Source organism: Scophthalmus maximus, chromosome 16 (genome assembly GCF_022379125.1).
Source record: "Scophthalmus maximus strain ysfricsl-2021 chromosome 16, ASM2237912v1, whole genome shotgun sequence".
Taxonomy (NCBI): Eukaryota; Metazoa; Chordata; class Actinopteri; order Pleuronectiformes; family Scophthalmidae; genus Scophthalmus; species Scophthalmus maximus.
In genome coordinates this window covers 8322635-8338082 of record NC_061530.1, presented here as the reverse complement: position 1 = coordinate 8338082, position 15448 = coordinate 8322635, and the positions used below count along the sequence as shown (strand labels likewise).

General features: G+C 42.1%; 3 protein-coding genes across 8 annotated transcripts; 1 reads left to right on the top strand and 2 right to left on the bottom strand.

Annotated features, from left to right (window-relative positions):
• Positions 1-467: 467 nt before the first annotated feature.
• LOC118287520 (GTPase IMAP family member 6-like) lies at positions 468-5582 on the bottom strand. 4 transcript variants are annotated; one of them, XM_035612803.2, is made up of 8 exons: positions 5362-5576; positions 4935-5068; positions 4211-4288; positions 2976-3026; positions 2794-2844; positions 2617-2667; positions 2291-2341; positions 469-2016 (listed from the first exon to the last, which is right to left on the bottom strand). In XM_035612803.2, the coding sequence occupies exons 2-8, from the start codon at positions 4978-4980 to the stop codon at positions 1259-1261; spliced, it is 1086 nt and encodes a 361-aa protein (XP_035468696.1). In that variant the 5' UTR covers positions 4981-5068; positions 5362-5576; the 3' UTR covers positions 469-1258. The 4 variants fall into 4 exon arrangements, with proteins under 4 accessions (XP_035468699.1, XP_035468696.1, XP_035468698.1 ...); XM_035612805.2 differs by lacking the exons at positions 4935-5068; positions 5362-5576 and adding exons at positions 4391-4439; positions 4633-4805; XM_035612806.2 differs by lacking the exon at positions 2291-2341 and having other exon boundaries at positions 468-2016; positions 5362-5582.
• A 115-nt stretch (positions 5583-5697) lies between these two features.
• xrcc6 (X-ray repair complementing defective repair in Chinese hamster cells 6) lies at positions 5698-11142 on the bottom strand. Of its 3 annotated transcripts, none has more exons than XM_035612802.2 (13): positions 11008-11142; positions 10238-10327; positions 9977-10089; positions 9462-9603; positions 8878-9129; positions 8570-8756; positions 8190-8376; positions 7908-8076; positions 7435-7596; positions 7168-7297; positions 6705-6805; positions 6495-6611; positions 5698-6342 (listed from the first exon to the last, which is right to left on the bottom strand). In XM_035612802.2, exons 2-13 carry the CDS (start codon positions 10308-10310, stop codon positions 6143-6145), a joined length of 1833 nt encoding a protein of 610 aa, XP_035468695.2. In that variant the 5' UTR covers positions 10311-10327; positions 11008-11142; the 3' UTR covers positions 5698-6142. The 3 variants fall into 3 exon arrangements, with proteins under 3 accessions (XP_035468695.2, XP_047183565.1, XP_047183566.1); XM_047327609.1 differs by having other exon boundaries at positions 10238-10324; positions 11008-11039; XM_047327610.1 differs by lacking the exon at positions 11008-11142 and having other exon boundaries at positions 10238-10345.
• A 66-nt stretch (positions 11143-11208) lies between these two features.
• Positions 11209-15224, top strand: LOC118287521 (desumoylating isopeptidase 1). The gene is made up of 6 exons (XM_035612807.2): positions 11209-11603; positions 11837-11858; positions 11964-12033; positions 12155-12264; positions 12671-12793; positions 13422-15224. Exons 1-6 carry the CDS (start codon positions 11516-11518, stop codon positions 13501-13503), a joined length of 495 nt encoding a protein of 164 aa, XP_035468700.2. The 5' UTR covers positions 11209-11515; the 3' UTR covers positions 13504-15224.
• The last annotated feature ends 224 nt before the right edge of the window (positions 15225-15448 follow it).

Here is a 15448-nt window from a genome sequence, read left to right as displayed (position 1 = left end):
ATAATATGTCACCCTTAAATTATGTTTTCATTTGTGTGACCTCCTGACACTAAGAATTGCTTGTTCCCCCAGTTGCCTTAGAACCCTTTTTGGGAGCAGGTTCTCTTCCACCGTAGGCCACCACGTGAGACCTCCATGTTTCTACGGTAACCCAGAACAGACAAACCGAACAATTTATAGCAGCTACGATCAGTGTTTTCTATGGAAAAGGAGAAATAGACAACTTTTTGCCTCAAAGCTTAACTTCATTATGATGATAAACTGATTGCACGGTGTGATGGTGATAGAAAAATGACACCATCCGCGCATATGTTGGTCCCCTGTAAGTCCAGCTTTCACTATTATTCTCTTGGCCACAGGGACGCAGTAAAAAGAAAAAGAAAACAAAAGAGTAGTGATGTAAGGATTTAAATAAACACAACTCCAACAAAATATGCCAGAGTTGTATTTATAGTTGGTTTCCATTAACCCTTTAGTGGCAAAAAAAAAAGTTAACGCAGCTTTAAATGAAACAGACACTGTATGTGGGTCAGCACAGATCAGGAAAACACCTTGATCATACAAACAACAAGAGGCACAGGCCACAATGTAGCCAACATATTCCTTTATGACATCCCCAATATGACTTACTCACTGGGCAGGACATCAACTAGTACAGGGCACAGAACCCTCATGGGGACCTCCCAAAAGCTCCAGGTTCCCCAAGGAAGAACATCTGTGGATATGTACAGCATTCATCTCACCTTGAACTGATTTGTAGTAACGCCAACCCATTCCGTGTGGTTGCAATGCTTCAATTGTGTCTTCATTGTGGCTGGTGGAATTGGCATTTTCTTGTGCAGAATTTAAATTGCACGATATGCACAAGGAATTCACAGGGAACAATGGAGTCAGGATGTGAACTCTTGTCCCGATATGACTTTGACTTTATTTTCCCTGATCATCTTTAAAGTTTGATATCGCTTATGAATTATAGAAGGCAGAGAGGCTGGGCTAAGCACCAGGAGCAGAGTATGAAAACTCGAGGCACAGGCTCATACAAAACAATGTGCAGGCATTGAAGAATTGACATCGGAATAGGTAAATTAAGTTTGTGTGACCATGATATCCAACCAGAAGGCCACCAGTAGCAAAAATACCTAAGGCAGAGAATCACCACTGCACTCTAAGTCAAAATTGCAGGTTTGACAGAAAAAATTATCCTGCCTCCTAATTTTTTCACTGCCCTAGCAGTGAAGGCTTTTTCTCATTCTCTTTTTTACATGTGTCCCAGTTTTCTAGTCAGTGCAGAGGCCATGTCAGTTAGCAGCTCCTCCTTGATGCGGTCCTCCGTCCTCTGCAGCTCGTGGACAAAATGCTCCCTCAGGTCCTTCGTCTCCATCACGCGCTCCACCAACTGCCTGTGCGTCCCACTCTTAGCCTCCGGGGGGCAGTCTGGCCTGTTGTCCACCAGCTCAGGCCTCTGGCCGCACAGGGACACAACATTTCTCAGGGCCCCCGTGTCCACATCCAGCAGCTGATCGACAGTGCGCCTTCGACCGAGGCGGTCCGCATGGGTGAGCACCGGGATGATGTACCCCGCGGCCACATCTCCAAACAGTTCCAGTGTGGCTCGGATCGCCTGGGCAGCATCCTGGTCGATCCCAATGCTGGAGCCTGGGGCCCGAACCACCAGCAGGAAGGCATGCGGTCCAGGACTGACGAGCTGAAGGCTCTGTAAAGCTTCCCTTGCTCTCTTGTTGTTCCCCAGTGACGGCCCAAGAAGATCTGGAGTGTCGATCACTGTGACCTCTCTACCATCGACCACTGCCCTTCGCTTGGTGCTTTCCATCAGAGGACCTGTGGGTGCCTTTGTCCCACTGTTACCCAGCAAAGTGTCTGCCAGGGATGACCGCCCTCCACCAGAAGGCCCGAGGAGGATCAGCCTCAAGCCAGGTTTGCTTGAGAGGTCACTGGAAAGGTTCTGCGTTCTGGTTGGATTGGCCTCTGACTCCACTGCTCCTTCTTTGGACGATCCTACAGAGGTGATAATGTTTTTAGACAAACAATAAAGCTGTGATTGTAAACCAGACCAACTGGGCCTGACCGCCAACGTTTGGCTCAGGCCAGGCCAATTTCCTTCTCTTGGTACAGAGTTAGACTGAGTAAATGTATTTTGAATCAACAATTGCCAGAAGTAGTCTAACACTGGTGTGGAATTACAAAAAATTTTTTTGTTGCTGAAACATACAGCAGCACAAGTCAAGCATCTAACATGATATATTTTCAAAAAAAATGAAGGTGAACTGACCTGTGATGGCTTTGATGACAGCAACCAGCCATTTGAACTTGTAGGAAAATGCTAATAATTGAGCAGATTAGTCGTCAGTAAGTGTAACCTTCTAAATTATAGGCCTACAATTATTACGTAAACCCCTCCCCAACTCAGTCCTTCTGTTTAGATGCTAAACTGCTGTCATGTACCTGCTTGGATTTTTGAGTCACGTCCTGCTGACCACCCAAACGTACCCAAATCAGACTGTAAACTACTGCTTCAGTCTGTTTACCTTCCCTTAAAAAGTCAATTTGCAGCATCATGGTGAAGAGTAACCCACGCACAGGCAGCACAGCACTCACCTTCGATAAACCGCCACATCCGCGACAGCCATTTACACAGGCTCTGGATTCCTGAGACACAAGACACAAATAGAAAAAGTTAGCATCCAGTTTGTCCCCTCAGCTTCATAGGTGGCATTTGCGATCATTTTTGCTTTTATTCTCCTTGGTCGAACATGAGGGGTGTATGTTTTGTACCACGGAGTGTTCCCACGAGCCGGCTCACCCAGCCCCAGAGAGCTGACAGACCTGAGGCGGAAACAACAGCACACACGTTACTTTTCATTCATATGATACACACACAGATGACGATACTGTTAGATTATTGTTCTCATTTCAACTCTCTGTGTCAGTGACCTATGACCCTGAAGTAAACTCACCAGTTAAAGAGCAGAAGAGACGAATGGGCCATCTGATCAGAGCTGGGAGAGCTGCGGGGAGAGCAGAGGACCATCACTATCACAGCAGGGGTCATGATACATGACTGGTTATGACTGGTGGTGGTGACAAAGCATTTTTTTAAACGGGGGGTTATAATAGACAAAAAGGTGATATACACTGATAATTATTCAAATTATTAATATTCCTAATTATGTGAATTTGTTTATAAATTGCCTCTGGCCCTTCCAGCGTGGTCAAACTGTATCAAGAAATATAGAAATGAACATGTTAGTTGGTGATTAAAGAATATATAAAGATTTAGTGAATCAGCTGATAAGCGTAAACATAGAGATACAACCCCTCAAAAATAAAATGAATCTCTACCTAATCATGGGTGAAATTGCTGATATAGACACATTCTAGTTCAGATCCTGCAAACTGCTCTGACAGCACAGATAAAAAATAAATTAATCATAATTTAACCACCAAAAACAACCTTAATTTGAATAAATTAAACACTGTGATCATACACACTATTCATATAAAGATGGGAATATTTGAATTTGTCATCACAGGTAATATTTTTCCCACGTGTAAAAAAATGTGGAAGGATGCATCTGGGACAACAGGACACCGACTCCTGATTTAAGCACCATATAGCGTTTCTCAGCGTGAATCTCTAAATAATTCAAACTTCAATTTCACTCTGCTGGAGTTTTTCAGCTGCGCTTTGGGGTGAGAGCTTTTTCCAGCATTGAGTGAAAAAAGACAACCTGAATATTACTAACAGACTACTTATGTTCATCATCTCAGTGTAGCTATGTCAAGTATACTTGGTAGTTTTTGGATTGACCCTATGGCACAGAGGAATAGAGGAATAACCTACACGGACCATACTTCACTGTTGGTACTGGTCTTTCAATGGAAGTTGCTGAACATAAGAAAAATATAGAATATCGCCTGATAAACCACAGGTTATCCTTTGATCAGAGATGTATTTTTTTAATTAGTAAATGAACTTGAGCCCCGCTTAAGATCTTGACTGAGCAGGGACGTCTGTCCTCACCAAGAACATTTGTGACACATTTAAAGACTTATCTGTTTTACGCCCTCTGTGCTCTCTAGCTCTTGGACTCACTATCTCTGAAGAGGACAGGTCAATCAGATGTGTCAGGGGGTTTTTCTCAGTGTTTACGAATGCGCGTGAGCATTTTTGCCGCTGTGAGTGACTGACTCTGAGAGAATCTGTAGAGAAGATACCCCACCACGGTAAAAGCCCCCATCTGGACGCTGTTGCTGTTCAGCCACATGCCTAAACAGAGAGGGGAAGGGGGGAGAGCATGACATTAGTTTTGCAGTGCTGTTCAAAACTTATCATGTGGTTTACCTTTCACCCAGATGGAGATGGACTTACTCAAAATCCCAGGAAAACCCTATTGTTGAATGCAAGTCTTTGTATGTTCCTATTGGAAATATTTTCGATGTAACGTTTACGTGTAAAGGCTGACGTCACAATTTCTGTCATTCCAGGATTGTTTGGATCTCAGGGAACAGTTTTAACTCATTTCTCCCCAGCTATATTTTTAGATTGATTATTATTAATTATTGAGACTACTGTACATAAATCAGTGTTCAGTAATGTTAAAAATGTTGCACCTTTTCTGGAATTTAACCAAACGATTAAAACTGAAAGGCGACAAGCTCCATCGATTGTGCTGACTTTCTTACACTCATTTTGAAAAACTAACCCAGACGATTTTGCTGTAAAAATTTACGTTAATAATTTATGAATATGTGGTAATGAACGCCTCATGCAGTCCTTTCATTTCCAATGCACCGTCACAGAATGGAAGTTAAAACACGGATCATGATATAATGAAACGCTGCCTTTAATGCCTTTAAACTGCCTTTTATGTCTTCAGAGATATGTTTGCTGAATCTTGAAAATTCCGCCTTACCTGGAACAGCATCTTCCGAGTTGTCCTGTTCACACTGACACTCCATCTCTATGCAGTTACCAGACTTTCAGCCAGTGTGAAGGAGGCGAGCACGGGCGACAGCACGTCGGCTCACAACTTTCAGTATAAAAGTCCTGAAAGTTCAAAGTAACAGATGGGTTGACAGGTTTTTTTCATTCTTGTGATTTCAGGATAAAATCACAACAAACATCAAGTTGCTGGATATCTTTTTTTTTTGTTGATGCAGTCAGACCTATGACAGGATCTATGATCACTCAGTTGTCTAATTTCCATATATAGCAAAATTTCAAGACAGAGCAAAAACCAAAAGAGAAAACATTGATAGCTCTAAATATACAGCACAACATGGTTTAAAGGCTATTTTAACACAACATTTATGGTAAAACGCTCCTTAAGGTTCCCTTACCTAGTGTGTTGTCTGGCAAACCTTCTTCAGGAATGACATGTACTGAGTTTGTCAATACCTGATGTGACTCACACGCGCTCAAAGTTGTATGTATGATTCCTTCTTCCTGCTGTTGTGCAGCAGCGTTAGCCTGCGCAGGCCTGCCCTCAACAGGAGTACTGCCTCTGTTCACGCAGCACAATGCATCGAGACGGTCCAGGTATGCTGAAAATGCTGTGCTCTCTACTTTTGAAAGGACACACCTTTCTCCTTGCTTCAAGAAGAACTGGAAATGCTGCTTGAGATGTTTACTAAAGAAACCCATGCAGTTATTAAAAAGAAACAAAGTCTGATGCGTGGATTATAAAAGGTTTGGTTTTATTCATTGTGCATGCATCGCCAGTTATCATATTTTCATGACCATGGTTATATTACAGTGTATTCCAGTGCTGTTTTAAACTGTTGTAACCCACAACAACCACTCTGAAAGTTCTTGATCATTTTTTACATTAAACATTAGTTATGTAATGTGGGGCCGACACATGAAGTGCAGACATTAGCACTTAACCTTCTGCCATTTAAAAGGGGCAAAGCACAGGTTTCATTATCATTGAGCAGAACAGGAAGCTTTTTTTTTTCAGGTAATAAAAACCCATTACCTGCTGATAACAGTGAACATGGATAGTGCAAAGTGTCTGGAGGCATTTCTACATCTGGAATCCAATTTGACAGCAGACACACCTGGATCCTGAATCCAGTTTGCCAGCGCAGGAAGGCACAGAGAGTCGAGACATCTAACTCTTTATGAGCCCAGACGGGCAATCAGAGCATCTATCAGTTCCTGCTTCTTGGTGCCAGTGGTGCGGACTCCAACCTGCTTGCAGGCCTCCTTCAGCACCGGCACGGTCAGCTTTCCCATGGTGCCGTTCTGTACATGGGCCCTGAGCTCGTCTTCCGACACCTCCACCTTTGGCTTCTTCTCCGCTCCACCTCCAGTATCTGCTGTGAGTTCAGTCATGGAAAAAACATTTAGTCAAAAGAATAGTCAGATTGTTGTGGTACTGTAGCGATTCAAATTTATGGTACCACCAAGGAAGAAAACTAAATTCATCAAACACAAATGGCTTTGTTTCAGTGATGACTTGAGTTCTTACCTGTTTTGCGTTTAGCAGCTGGTTTGGTCTCTGGGTTGTAGTCGGAGGGGTAGACCAGATCTTTAAACTCCTGGGCCAAGGGTCCGAGGCGATGGTCCATCTGCTCCGCCTTTGGCACTGAGACAGGAAGTGTGTGAAGGATTAAAAAAAAGCAATGGTTGTGAGCAGCCACAAGAGAAACCAGGAGCTCTGCTTTTGTCTGCATCTTACTGATGAGGTCCTCTACGTCTTCCGGAGCCATCATGTCCAGAGCCAAGGCCTCCAGGTTCCTGTAGTGCTGTTGGATGACGGGGTTCTCAAATGCATCACTCCTGTATTACATTACAAAAAAAGCAAACATAACCGAAAAGAAGAAAGAAATCTATTTTATTATGATGTTTTTGTAATTCAATTCACGCATAATCTTCATGAAAAATGTATAATGTTATAAATAAGCATATGCTTCACCTTTTAAGGTTACAAAATGTGAGAGAGCACCCCAGTTTTTTTTGTGTTTTTTTAACAAATCACCTTTGAAAGGCATCTTTAAACTCAATTCAACAAAAATCTCTTCCATGTCTGAATGTTCTTTAAGACATGAGCTCCTTTAATGAGCAAGAGTAGAAATCATGCTGGTCTTTATCTTTCCTCTATGAACTAAAATTTTTGTGAAGAACTGAATAGGTGCAGCAACCTGTATCTGAAGCGGAGTTTGGAGATGATCTCTTTCATCTTGTCCACCTGTGTTTGTGAGGCAGTCGGGAACTGGGGAGGATCCAACGTCCGAAAGTCATCAGCGTATGGCAGGAAGATGACGTTGAAGCCTGACACAGGCAAGAGATGACTTGTTGTCATGAAGCTACATTAAGTAAATGCAAAGGGAGCTAAATTTTCATTAATCTAGATTCTTTCGGTCAAATCAAACCCGGTTCAACTCCAATTTAGTGCAGCAGCGCATCACCTGGCGGTGTGATCTGTACTTTCCCCTCGTCGATCTCCTCTTTCTGAGGCACCAGGGCGACAAATCGAGGTGGGTAGTTCCGGCGGGAGATGCAACGACACAGAGCGAACACGTTCCTCTCGCTACACTTCGTCAGCAAGGCTGAGAACAGGCATGCACTGCCTGAGGAGGAAAAAAATAAATGTATTAAAAACTCATGTAGCATGTATGTCTAAACACGGACATGCAATAGGAGCAGCAATAAAAAAAAAAAAGATTCTTTGTCATATGAATTTGCTTTAATGTAGGCATTTAACTAGGCAGCACAGGTCTTTAAGCTTTATCCACACATAAGCCAATCCTGTTGTCTACTGATAATGTGGTTCCTCCCTGCCTATGGCAATAGTTTTCAGTGGCTACAACGACTTTAATTTCATGTTTTTTTTAAATGCTCTACAGTGTGTAATATCACAGTATTGAATCAGATACAGCACCTTTAACCTCACCCTCCTCAGGATAGAGGAAGACAGCGGGCCGGACATGGTGGTGCAGTTTAAGCTTCTCCATAGGTTTGAATCCGATGAGAAGCAGTCCAGGATCATCGAACTTCTTTATGGCGTCCACTTCGTCCTTCTCCATCACTATCTGCTTTTTACCGTACACCTACAGAAGACACACACAAACAAAGTGATAACAAAAAAACAATCACAACTCAAACCCACTGAAAAGTAATGCAATCGTCAACTAAATCAGCCTTGTGTTTAGTCGGGCCTCACCTGGGCTTTCTTTATGTCACTGGGCAGCAGCAGGCTGCCAGTCTGCGTATGGAAGGTGCGGGTTTTGCTGCGAACTGGCTCGTTGGTTTCCCTGTAAAGTTTGATGGCTCCCGGTTTTCGGGCTGTCACAGCAGTTGCATAAAGTCCCACGGCCACATTCAAGCCCTCACCCAGACACAGATTTAACCTTAAGATGGCCGAGAGGGAGGAATGGTGTGACGAACGGGAGAAAGGAAAGGTTAAATATTTACCAGTAAGGAGGAAGAAGAATGCAGCTCAGTAAATAAAAAATATGAAAAAAAGAGAAAATAAAGAATTGACTAAATAACAGGAAGCAAGGCAGCAAGAACATGTACAGTATATTTGTCACCAATCTCTACCTGGCCATGGCCCTCTTCTTCTGCTCCTTGGCACGCACCCTCTTCTTGAGATCCTCCAGTTTGTCACATGGCTCCAGCTGCAACCCCAACTCGCTCTCATCCTCTGGTGGACTTACAATGTCGCGAAAGAAGATTGAGACGTCGAAGCCGCCCGGTTTCATCAGGTGCATCAAATCAATGACAACACCTGAGGAAGAAGGGATGAGTCATGTGGTTAGACCAACAGCTACGTTTCCAAGGGGGGTTTGAATCCAAAACAGTATCAAAGGTTTACACGAAAGTCCAGCAGCCTCTGCTTCAGACCCCACCTGTTTCTTTGAGGTCACTGGCTTTGGTGCGAGCCTGTCGGTCCTTCGTACTGTTGCCTCCGTGTGGTTCATCCCTGCAGGTGAAGATCATTAGCCTCTTGTGCGAGAGGCGAAGCTTGATGTCACTGTAGAGGTTGGCGCAGCACCACAGTGCGTCGCCTAGTGATGTCTCTCCACTGCCCATGGTCTCCGCTGCGAGCTGGCCACCCTTTTCCCCCTGCAGAGCGTCCACGTCCTGCACTCGCTTTGCACCTGTGGAAAACGGGAATGGAAAGAATGATGTAAATAAGGAGACCAATGATGAAAAAAGAACGAATGAGGGTGTAGGAAAGACATTTTTAGCAAGTTAAAACATAATTTTAAAGGATTACAATACTGTTTTTCCCTGTGCTAAACCAAATGTTTTCTTATAGTACTAAAAAAGAAGCAGTTTCATGTTGATATTAAGCTCTCGTATGTTTTTGAGATAACTTTATTTAAAAAGTTAAGTGCATTTCATCTACATACATTTGTGTCATATTTGTGTTTGCAGCTAAACAGCTACATTCAAGTGTTACAGTAGTTTGAGAAAAGTGGTGTCTCACCAGGCTCATCGAGGTCGTGGTACACATAGACGTGCTTGAATGAGTTCCTGGGGTTTTTGCTTTGCTCTGTGCCGTAGAAAACCAGAGCCATCAGGTCCCTGTGGCTACTAATGATCTTACTGGTGTACACACTGCGCACGGCCTACAGGGACAGAACACGGAAACTTATCAAATAAGAAAACAATGGAGGGCATATCTGAAAATAAAAATAACTAATGATGTGATTCTATTACACTGATATGGAGCATATGCCCGAGGGGTTTCCATTTTTTAAAATACAATTTAAGTGAAAAAAAACAAACTACTTTTCCTGAAAATAACTTTTTGATGAGCTACAGTTAAGAAGTATTTTTTGCCAACTATACTGTCTCATGAGATAATTTTGTCACATTTCTTGCGATTCCTGAACATGTTAAAATCTGGATAATGGTCTAATTCTGTCCAAATAGTTTCAGCTCTTAAGGGACAAGGTGGCTGTAAGTGACAAACAAACACAACACATGTGGTCATCTTACCTGCATGGTCATGTCAAAGTTGGAGGGCTGTCCGTCTTCTCCTTTGATGAACATTTCCTTGGAGGCATCAACCAGGAACACCAAACTGTCTCTTCCTGTGATTTTATAATCTCCTAACAAAGACAGAGAGCCTCATTTGATTTGGTGTAACTTTAAGGGTCCAGAGAGTCTTAGCTGTTGATATCAGGTTAGATTTTTTTTTCTAAATGACAGGTAATAAGCAAAGTGCATAGCAATAAAATGTGCGGCATTTCATCTCACCTCCAGATTGCTCCCCTTCCTCCTGCTCTTCCTCGTCATCCTCGTTGCGGTAGTAAGCGTTCCACTCTGCCATTAGGACTGTTCCGGCTTCTGTCAAAGGATTCAGCACTTTAATAAGAGACAACAACAGGAAAGATAATATTGCTTGAATAATGTTCTATTATTTGACATTTAGAGGGTGGTACAGCATTTGCTCGGGATTCCAATGTGACTTCTGAAAGAAACCTTTCATTATTTATTTATACAGGAAAGTCACTTTCTCTGTTGCATGGGCAGCCTGCTAACACGAGGCAATAAAAGCAAAGACAAAGGTCTAGACGTCCATAAATACCGAACACGACTGTACTTTAACAATGAAGTGGAGGAAAGGTTAAATAAAAACCTGAAACGTCTTGGATCATAACAGTGAGCTGCTGGATCAGGATCTAGCACTTGGTTCTATGTATAGCTGCTACGTTGTCGGTATTACGTCACCATTTGAAAGGCAGGACATTTAACCAAATAAATTGTGTCTCAATTTAACAAGAGTACAATAATATCGTAAACGTCACCAATATTTAACTATAACATTGTTAACCGGGGTGTCCACTTTAGCCATGCAACGTATCGTTAGCTAGCTTAGCTTGTCATTAGCCACTGTTAGCCAGTTCATTGGATTGTGCGGTCGCTTCGTGTACAACTGCATCTTTCTAATTGTGCACACAAACTCAACGTTGTTAACACGTCTTTAAAAAAAACCTGACTGTGAACCATTGCACACATAAACTTACCGGCGTGCTTCTCCCTTGTTGTCTACAACTCCAGACTAGTTTCAATGGCTGGCGGGTAAGTGAACGAGCACGCTGACGTATAGCGTAAGGACGTCTCATCGCCTATTGGACGCTTGACTGTTGATCAAATGCACTGGCCAATCATAGAGAGGTAGGCGGGCTTGCGTATGTACGGAGGCTCGTCTCCGACAAAAAAGACTCCTCCCTCAACGCGACCACGCACAAACAGACGTGTTATTATTGTTTACAGTCACATCGTGACACAGCATCACCTGTCAGCACCGGATCATCGGGGCTATCACAGCGATATTTATTTGACATTTGGTATAATATTTTTGCAGTTCAAATAGTCTATGTTTTATTTATATCCGTGTCTGTTACAAACTTTTTAATTCAAGTTTGGTGGGCTAGTCACCGGTTAGCTAGCTAGCTAGCCGGCCAGCTCCTGGCGGCTGTGAGTCAGCTGAAGTTTTAAGCTGAGTTAAGTTCAGTTGCCATTTTTGTGACCATGGACCAACATGGCTCTTTCCCAGTGAAACTATACATCTACGACGTGTCCAGAGGCATGGCCCGCCAGCTGAGCTCTCTCATGCTAGGTGAGTTTCTGACGAGCTTGCGTGTTGGTCGGCTTCTTTGAAAGCCGCGGTTAGTGCGTCCGGGCCGGCGAGAGAAACCAGGCGAGGGCGGGGATGATACTCAGGCCTGAGCTGTGATTTTTTTTTCTGCTAACTAAATCATGTTCATGCATAAATTAGGCTTCTAAATTATGTATTTTTTATTTATGAATTAATGTGTATTTATTTATAATGAAATACAATTATTTTCTCAGGGAGGCAGCTAGATGGGATATGGTGAGTGCAGCTTTTTATTCAAATTTTACAAATCTTCTAACTAAAGGGCGAGTGATTTCATACGCTTGGTTTGATCGGACGACGGTGTATTTGGGTGTATTGCAGGCACACTGCGATTGTGGTCCATGGAAAGGAGTACTTCTTCGGTGGAGAAGGCATCAACAGTTGTTCACTCGTAAGAATCAGCCTAATCTTTTTGCCCCACTACAAAGTACTTTGAGAAATTATTTTTTTTGGTCAAAGTTCTGGGATCAACACTCACACTGAAGCGTGGTTCTGTGTGTGTTGTGTCCTAGGGTGGCACTCCTTTGGGCGAGCCTGACTCCATCGTGGACCTGGGCCACACCGAGGTTCCTGCAGACATCTTTATCGAGTATCTGACTTCGCTGGCAGAGTCCACGTACAGGTAAAAGCTCAGGTGCACCTGACACTTGGAACACAAATTTAAATCCGATTGTGGCTGTCCCATTAGCTAGGCGATGGGGCGGGCGGGTACAAATTTGATATACGTTAAGTATATCAAATTTGTATTACACCACAGTTGTGGTATAGGCAATAGTTTCTGTCCTGGTAACAAAGTCTTAATTTTACAGAGGACATGCAGGCCATGGAAGTACTGTAAAGCGACAAAAAGCATATTAAGTAATTCCTCGGTTCGTCCTGGTATCTCTCCGTCACAGTGTCTCTATCTTGTCTTTTCCTGCTACTCCCCCGCCCCGCCCGCCCCGCCCTTGTCCACCCTTGTCTGACCTCTCTGTCTTTTCTCTGAATTTTTGCTCTCTTCCTCTCTTCTTCGTTATGCTGGTGCGCAGAGGTGACAAGTACAACTTGTTCGAGCACAACTGCAACACTTTCAGCAACGAGTTGGCTCAGTTCCTAACGGACAAAAAGATCCCATCGTACATCACAGACCTTCCATCTGACATATTATCCACGTGAGTCAACGCAATTCAAAAAGTTCCAAAAAGCTGTTCCTGCATCGCCAACGCTCTTATTTTTTCCCTACTTTACATTCTGTGTTTGTAGATAAACAGTGCTCATGCTGATGCTTGTCAGCAAACTAGAAATCTTCAGTTCCTAGTGTATGGTTTAAATTTAATATCACTATGATGATATAATGCAAAACCAAAAGCCAATCCGCCAAGCATTTGACAATACATTTGCAAAGTTTGAGCAGTTTCGACGTTCATCTCTGCATGTTCTGTAAGATGGAAGTGGTTTCACATTTGGTTCCTGTCACTTAGGTCATACCATCATAGCTGTCCTAAGATGTTCTACTCTGACTCCTTTGTCAGAAGCAAAGCTAACACAATCATCTATTAACCATCCACATGAAAACACCAGACAACCATGTTGTGCACTCATTTTTTTTGGTCAGTCTTTTTCTAGTGAAAAGATGACTTAATAACCACATACTATCTCACGTGGTGTCATTATTCTTTATGTATTTAGTTTGTTTTCCCACTTCCCCTCACCTAGCTCACATACTTTTAATATCTTTAGACTTTCTTCAGGCCTTTTGATTTCAGTGTAACTTCACTGTCTGCTGTGTTTCCCCTTTAGGCCATTCGGCCAGGCTCTCCGTCCCTTACTGGATTCCATCACCATAAATCCCGGAGGCAGCAACATAACTGGACAGCGATAGACGAGGCTGTGTATGTTGAATAAGATATTCTAGTCACTCACTAGTCAGACCTTGATAAACATCTGACATGTTGAACTATGCGACCTGTCGCACTGTCTTCTCATCAGCTGTCTTTTGAGTTCTTGTCTCTTTTAGGCTTCAGAGTCTGTTTCTGCACATTTTAAACATCTTCATCTTCAACCTTTACTAAAGTGCTTCCTAAAGTTAGACGACCAGTTTCTGAACTACATACAGATGCAGTATGATCAGGGATGAGAAGCTGACAATGACAGGTTCGCGTTAAGCATCTAAAAAATGTTAACATGTTAAAACGGACTGCAAGAGTTATTTATTAGAATGATATTTCCTGTACAGAACTTGTGTAAAACCAGCTCCAACTTTACCAGCACTATTCCAGAAAAGCCTGACTAATAATATCATACCTTACTTGGCCTTAGCGTGCTCTTACCAAACATCAGCCCTGCCTTTCAGCATTTATCAACGCAAGCTGACTCTTTGTAAAGGAGCGTGGAGTTTTTTAGTGGTTAAGATGCCACATGCTCCTGAGTTGAGAGCCTCTCTTTGTCAGTGGGGATGCGGTTAATCGCAGTTTAACACGACTGCCCTGATATTTGCAAAGTTGTGTTCCAATCTGTAATTTTTTAAATGGGTGTTAATGGGTCAGAGCCATCCACACAAACGCAAAAACAAAATCAAGACAAGAATGGTAAACGAGGAGCAAGATGTGAGTTCCTTATTCAGTGCTTTGTGTTGGCAAAATAATGTGAAGAAATTCCAGCCTCTTGCTATTTGTTAGATGACCAAAATGTTGATACTGTCATTTCCTGATTTCGTCATTAATTATTTATATTACAGGACTGCACTCCAAGGGCAGGGCCAGATTAAGTTAGAGTTAAAAGGAAGTAATTCTGCCGTCTTTTCTTTGTATTTGGCATCTTGGAAATATAATTGGACCAAATGTGGTAAAGTGTTTCTGGAGAGTGAATACGTTTGTAACCTCTGAGATTCTTGTTTCACTCAGGAACAATCTTAATGAACACGGAGTATAGGGTTGTGTGTTACTTGAATTAAGGGACCAATCATCCGTTCATCTTTGACAACAAACTTACAGTTTATTCAGTTATTTAAGGAAAACTGTGACATATCCAACATTTATGTCTAATAATATTGAATGTTGAAGGATATGTGTAGTTTGTATTTACACACCAAAGCCAGACACAGTAAATGTAGTCATACATCAGGTGTTCAGCCAAAAGCAACTTCACTCCTTTGTAGTATGATCATTAATTCCTCCTCATGGAAACATATTGTTGATACTATTCCAGTTTTGCTCTCAGTTTATTCTCATATGACCACCAAACCCTTTGCGTGTTCCATTCCCTGAATAGTTTCCTTGCAATTATTCTTTTTAATCCTCATATTTACTTTTTAATACTCATACTTTAATGATGTTAGCTCTTTATCTTCCTTTTTATACTGATGCTTTTACCCAGTAGCACTTTGAGATTTGTTTCTAATGTAAAGGGCCTTACAAATCAAATGTGTTATTATTATTTTGAACATACTTGTTGCAATTGCACACGCATGCTTAATAATTGGTAAAGCTGGTCTGCATAATTAAGAAGTTTTAAATTGAATTTAACAAGGCCTCCATACGCTATTATTCAGTTGAATTCAATTGTACAATGGTTGATTTTTTTAAATAAATATATTTAACCAGAGTAAATTTCTGTTTCAATTTGTTGACTCAGGTGAACCAGTTGGGAATTTTTTTTCTCCTCCTGTCACACATTGTCTATACAAACTTTGTTTTTTTGTTTGTTATTAAAAGGACGATTATTAATAGGACAATTTAATGAGACCTTGCACTTTGTTAAATGTGTCTCATTTGAAACTGAAGTTATGACATAATATCCTGTTTAACAGTGAAATATATGCAAATTAA

Bases quoted from the DNA above. Each gene is read 5' to 3' on its own strand.
- LOC118287521 (XM_035612807.2), top strand. From the start codon at position 11,516: ATGGACCAACATGGCTCTTTCCCAGTGAAACTATACATCTACGACGTG. The intron at 11,859-11,963 runs GTGAGTGCAGCT...GGTGTATTGCAG, and splicing joins AGGCAGCTAGATGGGATATG to GCACACTGCGATTGTGGTCC. The intron at 12,034-12,154 runs GTAAGAATCAGC...GTTGTGTCCTAG, and splicing joins GCATCAACAGTTGTTCACTC to GGTGGCACTCCTTTGGGCGA.
- LOC118287520 (XM_035612803.2), bottom strand. From the start codon at position 4,980: ATGGAGTGTCAGTGTGAACAGGACAACTCGGAAGATGCTGTTCCAG. The intron at 2,342-2,616 runs GTGAGTGCTGTG...CTCAATTATTAG, and splicing joins GATGTGGCGGTTTATCGAAG to CATTTTCCTACAAGTTCAAA. The intron at 2,017-2,290 runs GTCAGTTCACCT...TCACCTCTGTAG, and splicing joins TGTCATCAAAGCCATCACAG to GATCGTCCAAAGAAGGAGCA.
- xrcc6 (XM_035612802.2), bottom strand. From the start codon at position 10,310: ATGGCAGAGTGGAACGCTTACTACCGCAACGAGGATGACGAGGAAGAG. The intron at 9,604-9,976 runs GTAAGATGACCA...CTGTCCCTGTAG, and splicing joins ACTTTGACATGACCATGCAG to GCCGTGCGCAGTGTGTACAC. The intron at 7,298-7,434 runs GTGATGCGCTGC...TGCCTGTGTCAG, and splicing joins AGTACAGATCACACCGCCAG to GCTTCAACGTCATCTTCCTG.